General features: G+C 40.6%; 1 protein-coding gene across 1 annotated transcript; it reads right to left on the reverse strand.

Annotated features, from left to right (window-relative positions):
• Positions 1-252: 252 nt before the first annotated feature.
• On the reverse strand, positions 253-15,259 carry LOC130722050 (armadillo repeat-containing protein LFR). Its single transcript, XM_057572641.1, has 8 exons — positions 14,995-15,259; positions 14,505-14,674; positions 14,220-14,362; positions 13,851-14,110; positions 1,427-1,532; positions 1,200-1,338; positions 983-1,110; positions 253-834 (listed from the first exon to the last, which is right to left on the reverse strand). Exons 1-8 carry the CDS (start codon positions 15,182-15,184, stop codon positions 579-581), a joined length of 1,392 nt encoding a protein of 463 aa, XP_057428624.1. The 5' UTR covers positions 15,185-15,259; the 3' UTR covers positions 253-578.
• Between the last annotated feature and the right edge of the window lie 1,841 nt (positions 15,260-17,100).

The following is a 17,100-nucleotide window of genomic DNA, read 5'->3' on the forward strand; positions in this document are numbered from 1 at the left end:
AAGTCAATTAAATATTAGAAAAAAAACAATATAGATACCAAGACGTGACCGCGTGAGAGAAAAAGGACCAGATAATTAGTGAGCATTTGGACAAGGAGGAAAAAAGTTCGAAATCAACATTATTTTTATAATTTAAATAAATAATAATAATACTGTATTTTAGTAAAAGTGCACTTTAATTTAACTTATCCCAATGACAATTAAGAAAATTAGAGGATTTGTAAAATATTTAAGATGATAAAAAGAAAGAGATAGCAAAAGAAAATCATAAAAAGATAATATTGAAGGATCTACAATGTACTTCATAATGAAATTAGAAGTTCACAAGGCCTACATAATATAACATGTTTGGGGAGCCACACCCCCTTTCTCCTCCCATCTTAAGCAGAATAGACGATGCAACCCTCATAAACTTGAGTACACTGAATGTATGGTGTAATCATGGACAGAAGACATGTACATTTTGAATCATCAAATGAACTAGTCATACAAAAGCTATCCATGTTCCAGAAACTAGAGCTATATAGATATCACTGATTGAAGCCGTATCTCACTTCAACAATTGACACGGTTTGGAGTTACATACCCCATATGCCACGAGCTGTTGCCACTTTATTACTTGGTCTGGATGTTAGTTCATACAATATCCTTGCAAACGTATCAGAGTATCTGCCCTCTGTGAAAAGTATCTCTGCAAAAGCATTCTCATAGGCCAACAACAAAGTTCTGTTTTGCGGCTCAGAAACAAGACTCTCCAATATCATGGCAGCTTTCCGGCAAACTTCTGGAACCGGATGTGGGGTCTTTATCACTTTGAGCAATCGATCTATTGCCCTGAGTTTGAACAAATTCTGATCAGTTAGTATTACAATTCATTGTAAGGATTCATCATGAAAAAACTTAAACGAATATCCTGTCATTATTTTATTTTTTTCCTCAGAACCACACATATTTTTGTAAATAAATGGAATAAGGAAATTACCATCTCTCGCTAGCAATCTTCAACCTGCAGTCCATATTAACTTCAGCAAGGTTATATAGTGCACCAATTGCAGCTGCCTGGGCATCTAATGCTGGTAAGCTGATAAGATCAACTAAGCGTTTGTGTATCTGCAGTGATCAATAGGTGATGATTATAAATATTTTTGGAGCATAAAACATAATAACAAGAAAGGTTAATGCCTAAAAAGAAGTTTAACCTGTGGAAAAAATGGAAGTAAGAAAGGTTCATTGTCAGGATTAATGATCAAACGCCCAAGTAATTCAGCTGCAGCGCAATGCCAGGCTTTGACTGTAGATTCTAACATCCCCATGATGGCCAGAACTGCACGTTTCTCTCTGTCGGTAACACAATCATTTATCAATCAGTAACAGAGACTTAGAATAGCAAGCAAAAGGAACATTCAAAGGTTGATAAATCACTTACGTTATTTTAATAAATGAGGGCTTGGATGAGCTAAATATTCGAAGATCCAGAAGTGGAGCCAAGTTAACGATTGTCTCTAGAGCATTCGTGACAAGTTCTTCATCCTCTACCAGTATTAGGAACATTTTAGAGACAATTTATAATGAAACACTGTACAGTGTACAAACTCTTTCAATGATGTGGCAATACAGTGATGTACGGGAAAAACAATCTATTTAGGGAGTGTTCAACAGCCTCCAAAAATCAAATAGTTAGGTATAGTGGACCTGTTTAAATGCAAGATGTTGGGTAAACAGTTAAAGTTCAAAAAGATGACTCTTATCTAAAGACAATTTAAGATAAAACTAGTCTTTGAAGTTTACCTAGTTTGTTTTTGTCAGACACTGAATTAACTTCAGCGTATATGTTACTAGGAAAGGGAAACATAGCATCCTATAACTCCTAAAAATAAAAGCATCTCGATGTTTTGCCATGTTTTTCAGGTCAAATGGATTAGTTCAGGTTTTGAAAAGTTTCAGAGGGTTAATGATAGAGTGAAGAGGATGCCAAAGCCTCTTGTTACTCAAGTCTACACTAGGCGCCAGCAAAGCAAGTCTCTAACTGATTAAGAGCTGAGCTGGACTAGTCTATAAATAAGAGCTTCATGCTCATAGTTAGTTACTCTTGTTGTTTTGGGTAGTTGGTGTAACTGAATTGAAGGCAATTCAGTTAGGGATTTCTGGTTCACAACTGAACAGGATTCAGTTGAGTTTCCAGTATCAATTTCAGTTCTTGTTGTTCTTGCTTTCTTCTCTGTAATCAACACTGAACTTCTGGAAATTTCTCTGCTATTGAATTCGAATTCTGTTCTCTTTTCTTCTGTGATTTCTGTTTCTGGTTCTGGATCTATCAATTGGTATCAGAGCACCGATCTGGTGCCCTGAATTTCGCGATTTCCAGAGGTAGTGCATGAAGACTCGAAGCATGGCGAGAAACGTTGAAGGTTGGGAACACGAGCGTGAGGAAATGCAAATTCAACTGGAACTTGCAGAAGCTCTGGCGAAAAAGCACGAGGAACAAATCGCGGAATGATAGGTACCAGAGGTTTTAGGAAGAAGAAACTGAATTACTGATATATTGATAGGGAATTTCTGATGAGAACACCAGAAATTCTTAGGAAATACAGAAGCAATGGAAGCAAAATACAGAAAGCAATAAAGCTAGGAACAATTCGAGAGTGTTCCCTTCTCTCCCAATTCTAACAGAAATGATGCCTACCTTTCTCTCTCCCCCCCTCAGGTGTTTATACACACCTTCTGGCCTGATCCTCTGCAAAGAGGATCTGCCAGCTCATCAATTAGTTATTTTCCCCCATGTGTGGTAGTGGAATCAATGGCTGTTCCCACTTTGCCCCTGCGTGTGTACACCTTAGAGTAGTCTTTCTTTAGCTTGTGGATTAAGTCCCTATCATCACTTCCCCCTTTGAAAAACACCTTGTCTTCAAGGTGGAAGGTTGGGAATTGCTGCTGGAATTGATGCAGGGATTCCCAAGAATTCTCAAACTCAGGGAGATTCCTCCATTGGACTAGTAGCTCTATCTCCCCAGTTGAAGTGACCCTGGAATCTAGTACAGTAGCTGGCTCCACTTGGAGTTCCCATGCTTCAGATAGTCCCTGAGGTAATGGTTGGACTGGAACTGAAGGAGTTAGAGATTTCTTCAGTAAGGATATATGGAATACAGGGTGCACTAAGCATCCTGCTGGAAGTTGTAACTTATAGGCCACTGCACTGATCTTCTCAATAATCTTGAAGGGACCATAAAACCTTGGACTGAGTTTTTGGTTGGTCCTTTTGGCTAGGGATTGAAGTTTGTAAGGTTGGATCTTAAGGTAAACAGCATCTCCCACATTAAATTGAATGTCCCTTCTGTGCTTATTGGCTTGTTGCTTCATCTGATTTTGAGCTTGAGCCAAATTAGCTTTTAGTTCTTCTAGCATAAGGTTTCTTTCAGCAGTTAGCCTAGAAACCTCTTCTACTGCTGTTTGTGTCACATCTCCCCTGATGATTGCTGGAGGGTCTTGGCCATATAGAGCTTTGTAAGGGGTAGATCTGAGGGATGCATGGTAGTTAGTGTTGTACCAGTATTCTGCCCATGCTAACCACTTGGGCCATAGCTTGGGTTTAGTCCCTGTTAAGCATCTCAGATAGGTCTCCACACATCTGTTTACCACCTCAGTTTGACCATCTGTCTGAGGGTGGTAAGCTGTACTATATTTCAGCTTAGTGCCAGCTAACTTGAATAGTTCTGACCAGAAGGAACTCATAAATACACTATCCCTGTCAGAAACAATGGTCTTAGGAAAACCATGTAACCTGACTACTTCTTGAATGAAAGTTTCAGCTACAGTTTTTGCAGAATAGGGGTGAGATAGTGCTATAAAATGAGCAAATTTGGTGAGCCTATCCACCACTACTAGTATAGTATCTTTCCCCATAGTCCTGGGTAGTGGGTAGCCCTCCTATGAAATCCATACTGATATCAGTCCAGATTTGAGAAGGAATGGGCAAAGGTTGAAGGAAACCAGCAGGGCTCAAGGCCTGGTACTTGTTCCTCTGGCACACTTCACAACTTTGGACATAATGTTGGATATCTGTCCTCATGTTTTCCCAGTAAAAGAGGGAGGAAATCCTCTTCATAGTTCTGAAGTGACCAGCATGTCCTCCCACTGCAGAGTTATGGAATTCCTCTAGTATTCTGGGAATCCTAGGTGATGATTTAGGTATTACTACCCTGCCCTTGAAGTAGAGCAACCCCTTTCTGAACTCAAATTCCTGATTAGAGTTTGGATCAGTCATGAGAGCTTTGATCATTCGACCATACTTGGCATCCTGAATCAATTCTTCATCTAATCCCTCCCACTCTTGGCATTGAGCTACAGAGATAGCAGAGAAATTAAACTTCCTTGAGAGAGCATCTGCAGCTTTATTCTCAATTCCAGGCTTGTATTTAATTGTGAAATTGTATCCCATTAGCTTAGTAATCCATTTCTGCTGATCTTCACCTATAATTCTCTGTTCAGTCAAGTATTTGAGGCTCTTTTGATCTGTGTGGATCACAAAACTTCTTCCTAGCAAGTAGGGTCTCCACTTTTGGACAGCTAGTACAATAGCCATGAGTTCCCTTTCATAGACAGACTTGTTTTGGTTTCTGTCTGACAGAACCTTGTTCATGTAAGCCACGGGTCTTCCTTCCTGCATAAGGACAGCCCCAATCCCTTTGCCAGAAGCATCAGCCTCAACCACAAATTGCTTGTCAAAGTTGGGAGCCACTAGAACTGGTAGGGTAGTCATAGCAATCTTCAATTTCTCAAATGCTTCTGTGGCTGTTTGATCCCAACAGAAGTTGTCCTTCCTCAATAATTGAGTTAAAGGAAAAGCTATTTTGCTGTATCCCTTGACAAACTTTCTGTAGTAACCAGTCAATCCTAAGAAACCCCTCAAGCTCTTCAAATCCTTGGGGATAGGCCAGTCTATCATGTCATGAATCTTGCTAGGGTCAGCAGCCACTCCGTGTCCAGATATGATATGTCCTAAGTATCCCAATTGCTTCTTCCCAAGTGAACACTTCTTCTGATTGGCCACCAACTGGTTTTCCTTGAGAGTGTGCAGAACTTGTCTCAAGTGCTCCTTATGAGTCTCATCATCCTGGCTGTAAATAAGGATGTCATCAAAGAAGACGAGGGCAAATTTTCTGAGATAAGGCTTGAGAACTTGATTCATTAAGGCTTGGAATGTGGATGGAGCATTGGTGAGCCCAAAGGGCATTACCACATACTCATAGTGTCCCTCATGTGTCCTAAATGCTGTTTTGGGAATGTCTTGCTCTTGCATCCTAAATTGATGGTATCCAGACTTTAAATCCAATTTGGAGAACACTTGGGCAGTCCCCAGCTCATCCAACAACTCCTCAATCACAGGAATTGGGAATTTATCAGGTATAGTCATCTTGTTTAGGGCTCTGTAATCAACACAGAACCTCCAACCCCCATCCTTTTTTTTACTAGGATCACTGGACTGCTATAGGGACTTGTGCTGGTCCTGATAACCCCTGAGTGTAACATGTCTCTCACCAATTTCTCTATCTCATTCTTCTGATAATAAGGGCATCTATAGGGCCTGATATTGGGAATTGTTGCTCCTTCCTTCAAGGTTATAGCATGATCACAACTCCTTGATGGTGGAAGCCCTGGAGAGTCTTGAAAGACTTCTGGAAATTCAGCTATGATGGCAGCCATCTCTTCTGAAATCCCCTCTTCACCTCTGGTGTTTAACATAGGGTATTCACAAGTCAAATAAAACCCCTCTCCTTTGTTGTGCATGGCTTTGCACAAAGCTTTCAAAGAAGTATGGGTTCTGCTCAAAGTGGGATCCCCTCTTAATACCATCTTCCTTCCCCCAACTTTCCATTGCAGAATTAAGTTCTTAAAATTGGCTTTCACATCTCCCAAACTAGATAACCAGTCCATTCCCAGCACTAAATCTGTTCCCCCAAGTTCCAGTACATAGCAATGTTGGATTAGATGCATACCTTGTACCAATATGGGTAAGTTCTTGCAAACTCCTTGATTCTGGATTTTGTCTCCATTTCCTATTTCCACTTCATAAGCTACTGTTTCAGTCACAGGTAGTTTCAGCTCATTGACCAATCCCTGTGAAATGAAGTTACTTGTAGCACCACAATCTATGAGAACTAGAATTGTCCTCTCAATACCTTCAAGAGCCAACTGTCCCATCAGTTTGAATGATCTGCTGGTGGTGATTCCTTCTTTACTCTTCAGAGAAAGGAGTAAGGTCTTGTGCTCCATAACCAATTCTTCTGACTCAGCTTCATAGAAAGGCGCTTCATTCTCTTCCTCTTCTTCCCTAGTTTCTATTAGCATGAACTGATAGTGCTTCATTCTGCACACATGCTCCCGATTCCATTTGTCCCCACACTTGAAACACAATCCCCTCTTGCTGCGATCATTGAGTTCTGTTTGAGTGAGCCTCTGTCCACCAGTCCATTTTTTTTCTTGTGGTTTCTGCTCCCCTGTTTTAGTGTCAGAAGCATTCTTCTCTGTCTCCGTGGTTCCAGAATTCGTATTCTTCCATTTACTGCCATCCACCCAGTGATTAGGTGTTCTGTAAGTGGTCATCCCCTTCTCCTTCCATCCCCGCTTGTCTTCATCACCCCCTTTCCCCAAACGCATTGCTCTGTTTTTCTCTTCAAGGAGCAGAGCACGGTCCATAACCTCAGCAAGGTTTCCCAGTGGATATAGCTTGAGTTCAGCTCGAATCTCTTCCTTGAGTCCATTCAGGAAGATACCAGTGACCATTTCCCGATCCAAGTGTCGCAGTGGTGCAGCGACCATTTCGAATCGCTCCCTGAACTCCATTACGCTCCTTGTCTTCTTAATACTCAACAATGGTCCAAGCGGGTTCTGTACCAATTCGGGTTGAAACCTTCGAATCAACGCTTCCTTGAACACCTCCCATGTACGTTCTGGAGCGTGCTCCTCCCACCATTGGAACCAATTCAGAGCGCGATCTTCCATAGCTATTACGAGCAGCTTCACCTTCTCGCCGTCGTCGATGTGGTTGAGGCTGAAGAAACGTTCAACCCGAACGATCCAGCCATGGGCATCTTCACCGTTGAACAAAGGAAGATCTATCTTCCTTCCTGTTCCGATGCGTCGTCTGGGTGAGTCGTCATCGTGGCGGAGGACGACAGAGTGAGAACTCCGAGAGTCATCTAGCGATGGGTCTGAAACACGACTCTCAGTGCGGTGACGGCGACGGGGTGTGAGGGAGTATTGATAGAGTGAAGAGGATGCCAAAGCATCTTGTTACTCAAGTCTACACTAGGCGCCAGCAAAGCAAGTCTCTAACTGATTAAGAGCTGAGCTAGAGTAGTCTATAAATAAGAGCTTCATGCTCATAGTTAGTTACTCTTGTTGTTTTGGGTAGTTGGTGTAACTGAATTGAAGGCAATTCAGTTGGGGATTTCTGGTTCACAACTGAACAGGATTCAGTTGAGTTTCCATTATCAATTTCAGTTCTTGTTGTTCTTGCTTTCTTCTCTGTAATCAACACTGAACTTCTGGAAATTTCTCTGCTATTGAATTCGAATTCTGTTCTCTTTTCTTCTGTGATTTCTGTTTCTGGTTCTGGATCTATCAGTTAAGGAGGAAGATACTAGTACTTAATTTCTACAATCAATGGATACACCAAATATAAATGATAATTATTTCCCAAACTTAAAACTATAAGTACAAATAAATAAAAAATGGGATGCTCAATCTGGAAATCTGATACATGATTGTTAAACATCTACAACCCCACCCCCCAATTAATAGCTACCAATTCCCAAAAAAAACAGAAAATTGTTCATCAAAACTTCAAGCATTTAATAACCGAACACTTCTGCTATCAGTACAAAACAAGAGCATTCATATTAAACAGGCCCAGCTAAGCAATTAAACAATGCCATATTTACATCAGCCATGACAATGTAAAGTCCATGCTAACGGTCTGTATGATCAGTAATGACAGGCATAAAACAATAACATAATGAATTTATTGACTTTATCATCAATACCATAATCATGTACATGTTTCACCCAACCAAGTTCATAATAGGGTATAACCGTATAAGAATTTTCAAAATATTGCAAATTAACAAAAAAATATGGTTTGTAGGTTTCCGTCTCAATAATATAATTTTGCTAAAGGACCCTTTACTTACTTTTGTACTAATAGAGTATACACTCTGTTAGGCAGTTAGTCAGTTAGTCAGTTAGGCAGTTAGGTTTCTGTTATTCAGTACTTACTTAGCAAGCTATGACTTGCATGTTATAAATAGTGTAATCCCATACTGTTATATTCATCAATAACAGGATATTCAGTTTCAGATCTCAGCTCTACTTTCTCTCTCCTCTCTATCTCTCTCTCTCTTCTCTCTTTTCTCTCTCTTTTTGTTACGCTTCAATTCTCTTATGGTATCAAGAGCTTGATTTTTTGGCGGATCCGTGGCTGACACCGGAGCACTGCCATCAACTCCTCCATCATCACCGCCACGCACACCACCACACGCGCCCTACTTTCTCTCTCCTCTCTATCTCTCTCTCTCTCTTCTCTCTTTTCTCTCTCTTTCTGTTACGCTTCAATTCTCTTATGGTATCAAGAGCTTGATTTTTTGGCGGATCCATGGCTGACACCGGAGCACTGCCATCAACTCCTCCATCATCACCGCCACGCGCACCACCACACGCGCCGCCACCACCTCCAGTTCACGCGCAGCCTCTGAACATGTTCACTCCTTCGTTGTTCAAGCAACTGAACTCCTCTTCCTTCTCGCATGTCATCACAGAGAAGCTATTTGATGTGAATTTTTTGCTCTGGAAGCAACAGATAGAGCTAGTGATCATTGGACACAAACTGCATGTTCTTCTTGTGGATCCTACAATTCCACCACGTTTTCACACAGATGCTGAACGTTTGGCTGGAATTCTCAATCCTGAGTATGAAACCTGGGAGCAGCAAGATGCTCTACTCAGATCTTGGCTTCAATCAACAATTTCTGCTCCTGTGCTCACAAAGCTGATTGGATGTAAGTTTTCCTATGAACTCTGGGAGAAATTGCACTCACATTATCACTCTCAGATGCAAGCAAAATCTCAGCAACTTCGCACTGAATTGAGGAATATAACCCTAGGTTCTAAAACAATTCATGAATATCTTGCAAAAATCAAGTCAATTTCTGATTCCTTGCATGCTATTGGTGTTCCTGTTAGTGCAAAAGATCAAGTAGATGCAATTCTTGAGGGTTTACCATCTGAATATGAATCTTTGGTGAATTTAGTTCATATGAGTACCAAATTTCAACTGTTGTCTATTGAAGAAGTTGAGGCACTTCTCTTGGCTCAAGAAGTTAGGGTTGCAAAGGCAAAGAAGCCTATGCAGGATTTTTCTGTTAATCTCACACAGGGAGTTCAAGCTTCTCAAGTTTCCTCTCAGCCCTCTGTTGTGGTAGCACCAGCAGTGAATTCTGCAGTGCAACAACAAGATACCTATTCTGAAGATTACAATTCCGATGCTAGAGGCAGAGGCAGAGGAAGCAATGGTAGAGGTAGGGGAGGAAGGAGCTCAATTCGATGTCAAGTTTGCTACAAACAAGGACATGGAGCTTCAGTTTGTTACAATAGGTTTAATCCTCATTATGTTCCACCACCACCTCCCTCCCATGGATACTCTTCTCAACAAGGTTATGCTCCTTCTCAGGTCTATCACAATCAGAATACTTCTGCTGCTCCTGCTTCCTCAGGCTACCAGAGTTATCAGCCACCAAACTACACACAATCACCACACTATTCTACTTACCAGCAGCTGGCTTATCAGCCTATGCAGCCTTTTCCACCACAAGTGCAGCCCTCTCCTTATGGACTGCCTCCTAATCCAGGTTTTCCACAGCTGCCAGCAGCTCCAGTTCCTTGGCAGCAACCTTATCAACAGCCACCATTGCTTCCTACACCTCCTGGTTTCCTTGCTCAACCAAGAAAACCCCCACCAGCACAAGTTCAAGGTTCACAGGCACTTCTGGCCACAGCAGGAACAGCATCTTCTGCATGGTACCCTGATTCAGGTGCCACTCATCATGTGACTCCTCAAGCAACCAATATTCAGAGGCCTAAGCTGTTTGAAGGGCCTGATCAGATCTTTGTTGGCAATGGCCAAGGTTTGAAAATTACTACTTGTGGTTCTTCCATTTTTAAATCCCCTTATAATCCTTCAAAAACCATGTCTTTGTCTAACCTTTTGCATGTTCCTAGCATAACTAAAAATCTGCTAAGTGTGAGCAAATTTGCTCGAGACAATGATGTTTTCTTTGAATTTCATGCTGATGATTGTTTTGTCAAATCTCAGGGAACTGACCAAGTTCTACTCCATGGGAAAGTTGAACCTGATGGTCTTTATTCCTTCTCAAGATTGTTGTCTTCTTCATTTCCTAGATTTCCTGTTTCTTCTTTACCCATTGTAAATACCTTGTCTTTGAATAATTCCTACACTGTTTGGCATAATAGGCTTGGTCACCCTAGCAGTGATGTTCTACATGATGTAATGACCACTTGTAATATACCCATTTCTAAGAAATCAATACAAGACTTTTGTAATGCTTGCTGTTTAGGCAAAGCACATAGATTGCCATCTTGCTCTTCTACTTCAGTATATACTTTTCCTCTTGAGTTAGTCTTTTGTGATTTGTGGGGACCTGCCCCTTACACCTCATATGGTGGATTTCAGTATTATTTCTCTATTGTTGATGCATGCACACGTTTTACTTGGTTATATTTGCTTAAAGCCAAATCTGAAACCTTCCAAATTTTCCAACACTTTAAGGCTATGGCTGAATTGCAATTTGGTCATAAGCTCAAGGCTATCCAAACTGATTGGGGTGGTGAATTTAGAGTCTTTTCCAGTTTTCTTAAAACACATGGTATACAACATCGTGTTATTTGTCCTCATACACACCATCAAAATGGTGTTGTAGAAAGGAAACATCGTCATATAGTTGATTTGGGTCTCACCCTTCTTGCTAAGGCTCAATTGCAAGTTCTGGGATTTTGCTTTTCAAACTGATGTATATCTTATTAATAGACAACCTTCCAAGTCTATTCAGGGCATGATTCCTTTTGAGTCTCTTTTTCACACCAAACCAGATTATGCATTTCTCAGAGTGTTTGGTTGTTCCTGTTTTCCCTTCATCTGGCCTTACAACAATCATAAAATGCATTATAGATCCAAAGAGTGCGTATTTCTTGGCTACTCTTTATCTCATAAAGGGTATAGATGTCTCACTCCTGAAGGGAAAATGATTATTTCTAAGGATGTCTTGTTCAATGAGTTTTCTTTTCCCTATTCCAAATTGTTTGCCACCTCTTCTTTGTCCACCACCCCATCCTCTATACCAATTCCAGCCTCTATTCCTTTGTGTTCACCCACCTTGCCCATGCATCAACAAGAGAATAATACACCATCCACTCCATCTGTTTCAGATCCTTCTTTTTCCTCACATGTTTCTGTTTCCTCACCTTCTCTAGCAGAGTCTTCTGCCCCTGTACAGTCACATATTTCAATGCCTTCTCTTGCAGAGTCTTCTGCTCCAGTTCAGTCCCCTGTTTCTTTGTCAGAGGATTCTCCTCCTCCTGCACCTCCTCTTAACACACATAGCATGGTTACTAGATCGAAAGCTGGTATTTTTAAACCTAGACTCAATCCAACTCTTCTCCTCACACATATGGAACCCACAAGTGTAAAACAAGCCTTGGCTGAACCTCATTGGAAGCAAGCTATGCAAGAGGAATATGATGCCTTACAAAGGAATCAGACCTGGACTCTATGTGATTTACCTTCTGGAAGGAAGTCAATAGGCTGTAAATGGGTTTTTCATGTTAAGGAAAATCCAGATGGTTCCATTCAAAAGTATAAGGCAAGGTTGGTGGCCAAGGGGTTCCATCAACAGCCTGGTTTTGATTATACAGAAACTTTTGCTCCAGTGATCAAACCTATTACCATTAGAATTCTGTTGACAATGGCATTGACTCAGAATTGGGTTTTAGAACAGCTTGATGTTAATAATGCCTTTCTTAATGGCTATCTAGAGGAGGAGGTCTACATGGACCAACCACATGGTTTCAAGACTGGAGATGGGACAAAGGTTTGTAAGCTTCAAAAGGCTCTCTATGGCCTCAAACAAGCTCCAAGGGCTTGGTTCACAAGGCTGCATACAGTACTTCTGCAGATGGGTTTTCAAGGCAGTAAATGTGATCCCTCTTTGTTTATCATGCACAGGCCAGATGCAGTGATCTATGCTCTCATCTATGTAGATGACATCATAATCACTGGAAGTTCTCCTTCTTTGATTACTAGCTTGATTAATCATTTGGACACTACTTTTGCTTTGAAAAAGTTGGGTTCACTGAATTATTTTCTGGGTATTGAAGTCACAAAGACCAAAACAGGAGGGTTATTTCTTACACAGAAGAAGTATATTCGAGATTTGCTAGCTAAGGCAAAAATGGAAGGGTGCAATCCACTGCCAACTCCTATGGTCAGTACCTCAAGGTTGTCTAAAACCCAAGTTGTTCCATTTCAGGATCCTTCTTTGTATAGAAACATAGTTGGTGCCTTACAATACCTTACTATAACCAGGCCTGAACTCAGTTTCCCAGTCAATAAGGTTTGTCAATTTATGACAAACCCTCTAGACACTCATTGGGGTGCTGTCAAGAGGATTCTTAGGTATCTTCAAGGTACTCTCACCCATGGTCTTCATTTGAGGCCAGCTTTGTCTTGTCCTATGCAGCTGAGAGGCTTTACAGATGCAGATTGGGCCACATATTCAGATGATCGAAGATCAGTTTCTGGTGCTGCACTTTATCTTGGTCCTAACCTCATTTCTTGGTGGTCCAAGAAACAATCAGTGGTAGCAAGGAGCAGTACAGAAGCAGAGTATAGAAGTTTAGCCCATCTCACTGCAGAAATTTTGTGGGTACAAAGTCTACTTTCAGAACTTAAAGTGACTTCTTCTACACCTTCCATATTCTGTGATAATCTATCAACAGTGGCTTTGGCACATAATCCGGTTCTTCATGCTAGAACCAAACATATTGAGCTTGATCTGTTCTTTGTCAGAGAAAAGGTGCTTCAAAAACTGCTTCAAGTTTCACATCTTCCAACAGATCCTCATATTGCAGATGCTATGACAAAACCTTTACCCTCAACAAGGTTTTTCGATTTAAGGAACAAGCTAACTGTCTGTGATGCTACACACCACACCCCAGTCTAGCTTGAGGGGGAAGTAATAGAGTATACACTCTGTTAGGCAGTTAGTCTGTTATACAGTTAGTCAGTTAGGCAGTTAGGTTTCTGTTATTCAGTAAGCAATAGCTTACTCAGCAAGCTATGACTTGCATGTTATAAATAGTGTAATCCCATACTGTTACATTCATCAATAACAGAATATTCAGTTTCAGATCTCAGATCTACTTTCTCTCTCCTCTCTCTCTCTCTTCTCTCTTTTCTCTCTCTTTCTGTTACGCTTCAATTCTCTTATGTACTAACTACTAAAGCGGTCTGGATCCTCAAACACCAAAAAAGCCTTAGCAATTTAAACAGTAGGGATCAATCTTTCATGGAATATAGGACCATTTACCTTTAATGAATAAAAGCTATGGGGACTCAAACCGGAAATCCCAAATAAAAGAAAAATATAAGGAGTAATACTCAATAGTCGGAACCAAAACTCAAATTAGTGGAAGCAGTGGGGACAAAAATATAATTAAGAGCAAAAACACGTGTAGCATGTTATCATACAAACAGGTTAGATTCAACAAGCAATAATCCTGACCTATGATATGATCTTCTATGCATTGGAAGGCTGTTTCCAAACAATGACGATGTTGGGCCATAATAAGTTCATTATCTGGCATGAAGGAGAAGTTCCTGATGATATTTGATGCAGCAACAGCACATTGCTGTTTTTCTGCTCGCCCTTCGTCATCTAGATTAAATAGACCATCTTCATCAAACCACAACTCTGAAAAACGAGATTTTGTTGCGCCGCCACTCTGCTGTGTTGATTCTGTACCAGCAGAGGCAGATCCTAGGCTGCATTAAGAGCATTATCCTGCAATGAGATTCCTTCTCGCTACCCCCACCTATCCCCATTGAAAACTGAAAACTCGAAAGAACAACAAAGATGAGATTCGAGGTTTACCCTGGACGGTGGAGAGTAGCAGTTGAGCTTAAAGCCTGGTACTGATTACCAAATCCAGTTGCAACAGAATTAACGCCTAAAGTCCTAACCCTTGATTTCTTTACTAGCTCCTTTGGGAGCCCTACGTCACGCCAGTCATCAATCTGTGTTCAATTTAATTATTATGAAAATAACATGTCAAAGTATCAACATGGGTGATACCAAATAGAGGAATAACTTAAAATTTTATTATAATATACAAGTTACAACAAAGGAAAATGCAAATGCAAAGCGTGCAGCACGTACAACTTGAAGAAGAGCATCGAGCAGACCGGGAATTTTGGCAAGGGGAGTTGCATCCCGGCGCATATCATCCTTTTCTTTAAAGGAGAGCAGTGTAAGGGTATTCAACGCCCACGTCAGCTCACTCTTGAGACCACTTTGAAGAGCCAGAACTATTCTTTTGTTGTTTTGATCTGCAAATAGTATATTAAATTAAATCACAATAACATGCATCAATATTGTCTATCCTTACTAATAATCTTCAAATTAATCTTGTTTACCTAAACAACATGCATCAATAATACTGACATTCTTGAAATTAAGTGGTCTATCAAGAAACTAATTACTTGTTAACCAAAATCTATGCCCCAGTTCCATTTATTGTAGTGTAGGTTTCAGCTGTTATAACAACAAATAGAGTTTTTTTGTGCTATATTTGAGCTTATTCCAACAAAATGTGTTTCTTGATTAAAGAGAAAATTGACATTGGAAGGAAAGAAAGCAGTGAACTAACCGGCAAAGGAGTTGTGAACGTGAAGCGAAGGACCGAGCAGTGTTGACGGAGCAGCCAAATCAGCGGCGGCGGCTGCTGCGGCAGCGGCTGCACTGTTGTTACCGCTGCCAAAAGGACGGCCTCTCTTTGCCGGTGTGGCGGACCCACCACCGGCGCCTCCACCGGACTTACCCTGCTCTCTCTTCTGCATCTCTCTCTCAGAGATTGCGATGCGATTTCGATTCGTTTGGGTCTTACTTAGCTGGGCTTCTTTTCACACCGCAACTTGATACCAATCAAGCCCAAACAATTCTATATATTAAACTTTTGGGTCTTAAATATTTAATTTTATTTTAGAGGAAAATGTATCCGGTTTGGGAAAATAGCTTAATTAAGCGCTTATAGTCATAAGCGCTTATTCATAAGTTATTTTAAAAAATTTATTAAAATAAATTGAAAATAAGTTGTATATAAGCATAAGCTTTTTTTCATAAGCTATCTTAAGTAGTTTATGAAAATAAGGTCAAAACAACTTATCGTATGTCATAAACTCTACAAACTCACCTCAAAAAACTAGCAAGAGATGCTCTAATTAATCCTTAAATTCTCATTATTATTAAAGTAGGTCGTTCGTTAACCAAAGTTAACTTCATAATAAACACCCTAAATTGTTAGCGGTTATTTTTATTGTCGCTAAAAGCAATCATGTTCTATCATATCCTTTCTATATTAGAGCATCTCCAATGCAAGGTTGCTACTTGGGTTGCTTAAACTCCATTCTGGTGGGGTCCAACTGCCACATAGGATTTAAGCAACTCATAAGCAACCCATGCAAATTTTGCTCTAATGCAAGGTTGCTTATTTAACTTTTAGTTGGGTCCTATTATACCTCATATATTTATATTTTTTAGTTCCACCAAGCATGATTTAAATTTAAACATTTATAACAATATTGTATTTAAATTATATTATCTAATTTTTGAATTAAGATATTTCTAAACTATGCTCAAATTTTACAGCATAACAAATTCAATTTCTTTTTTCAAATATAACAACGGTTTCAAAAACAAAATAACAAACTAACTATATATTTCAATTTGATTTAAAAAAAAAAACTATATATTTCAACTTATCTTTTTTCTTGGGTACAATATTCAATTTATCTGATTCTCTTTTTCTTAATTTGGGCCAAAGTCCATTAACACATTCACTAAAAAAGTCCATTCACACACTCACCCAAAACGACAGAGTTTTAAACCGTGTCAAATGCTCATTCACACACTCATTCTCGAAGCTTCATCACACACTCAACCGTCTCAAACTCACTCGAATCCTCCACTCCACCCTCTCAAACCCTCTTTCTCTGAAACCCTCTTTCTCTCTCTCACTCTCTCGAAGCCTCTCAAACCGCCGTCTCAGACCTCTCAACCCTCTCAAACCGTCGTCTCAGACCACAACCGTCGTCTCCACCCACTCTCTCGAAGCCTCCGTTTCCACCCACTCTCTCGAATCCTCCGCCTCTCGAATCCTCCACCCACTCTCTCGAAGCCTCCGCCTCTCTGAAACCCTCTCAAGCCTCACAACTGCTGTCTCCACCCACTCTCTCGAAGCCCATCGCTTTCTCTCGGCGTTATAGATCGGAGGACATGCAAGCTTCAGAGGTTCAGAGGACATGCAAGGTTCCAGATCGGAGATCAGAGGCTCAATGGCTCAAAGGTTCAGAGGGGGGTAAATGGTCACATTGGTCCCTGGATGTTCGCACCGACTTCAGAATCGTCCCTGGATGAATTTTATTAGGCTCGCGGTCCCCAGATGTGGCAAAAAATAGTCATATTAGTCCCTGACGTTAAAATCCTTTAACGTCCGTTAACCCAATTAATAAAAGTAAGCATTATCTTTCTAATTTTCTTTCACTTTGGTCCCTTTCTTCTTTCTTCCACCCACTTCACCCCCCCTTCCATCATTTTCACCAAAACCCACCCCCCATCATGCTTCAGAAACCCAGAACGTAAACCCACAATCTTCACCTCCTTCATCTTCATCTTGTTCATCTTCACTTTATTCATCTTCATCCCCTTCTTCCATCATCTTCACCAAAAACTCCTCTCCTTCTTCATCAACCCATTC

Source organism: Lotus japonicus, chromosome 6 (assembly GCF_012489685.1).
Source record: "Lotus japonicus ecotype B-129 chromosome 6, LjGifu_v1.2".
Classification (NCBI taxonomy): Eukaryota; Viridiplantae; Streptophyta; class Magnoliopsida; order Fabales; family Fabaceae; genus Lotus; species Lotus japonicus.

Coding starts and splice junctions, on each gene's coding strand:
- LOC130722050 (XM_057572641.1), bottom strand. CDS start 15,184: ATGCAGAAGAGAGAGCAGGGTAAGTCCGGTGGAGGCGCCGGTGGTGGG. Junction 14,111..14,219: donor GCTACTCTCCACCGTCCAGG/GTAAACCTCGAA, acceptor CTCTTAATGCAG/CCTAGGATCTGCCTCTGCTG. Junction 835..982: donor AAGATTGCTAGCGAGAGATG/GTAATTTCCTTA, acceptor GTTCAAACTCAG/GGCAATAGATCGATTGCTCA.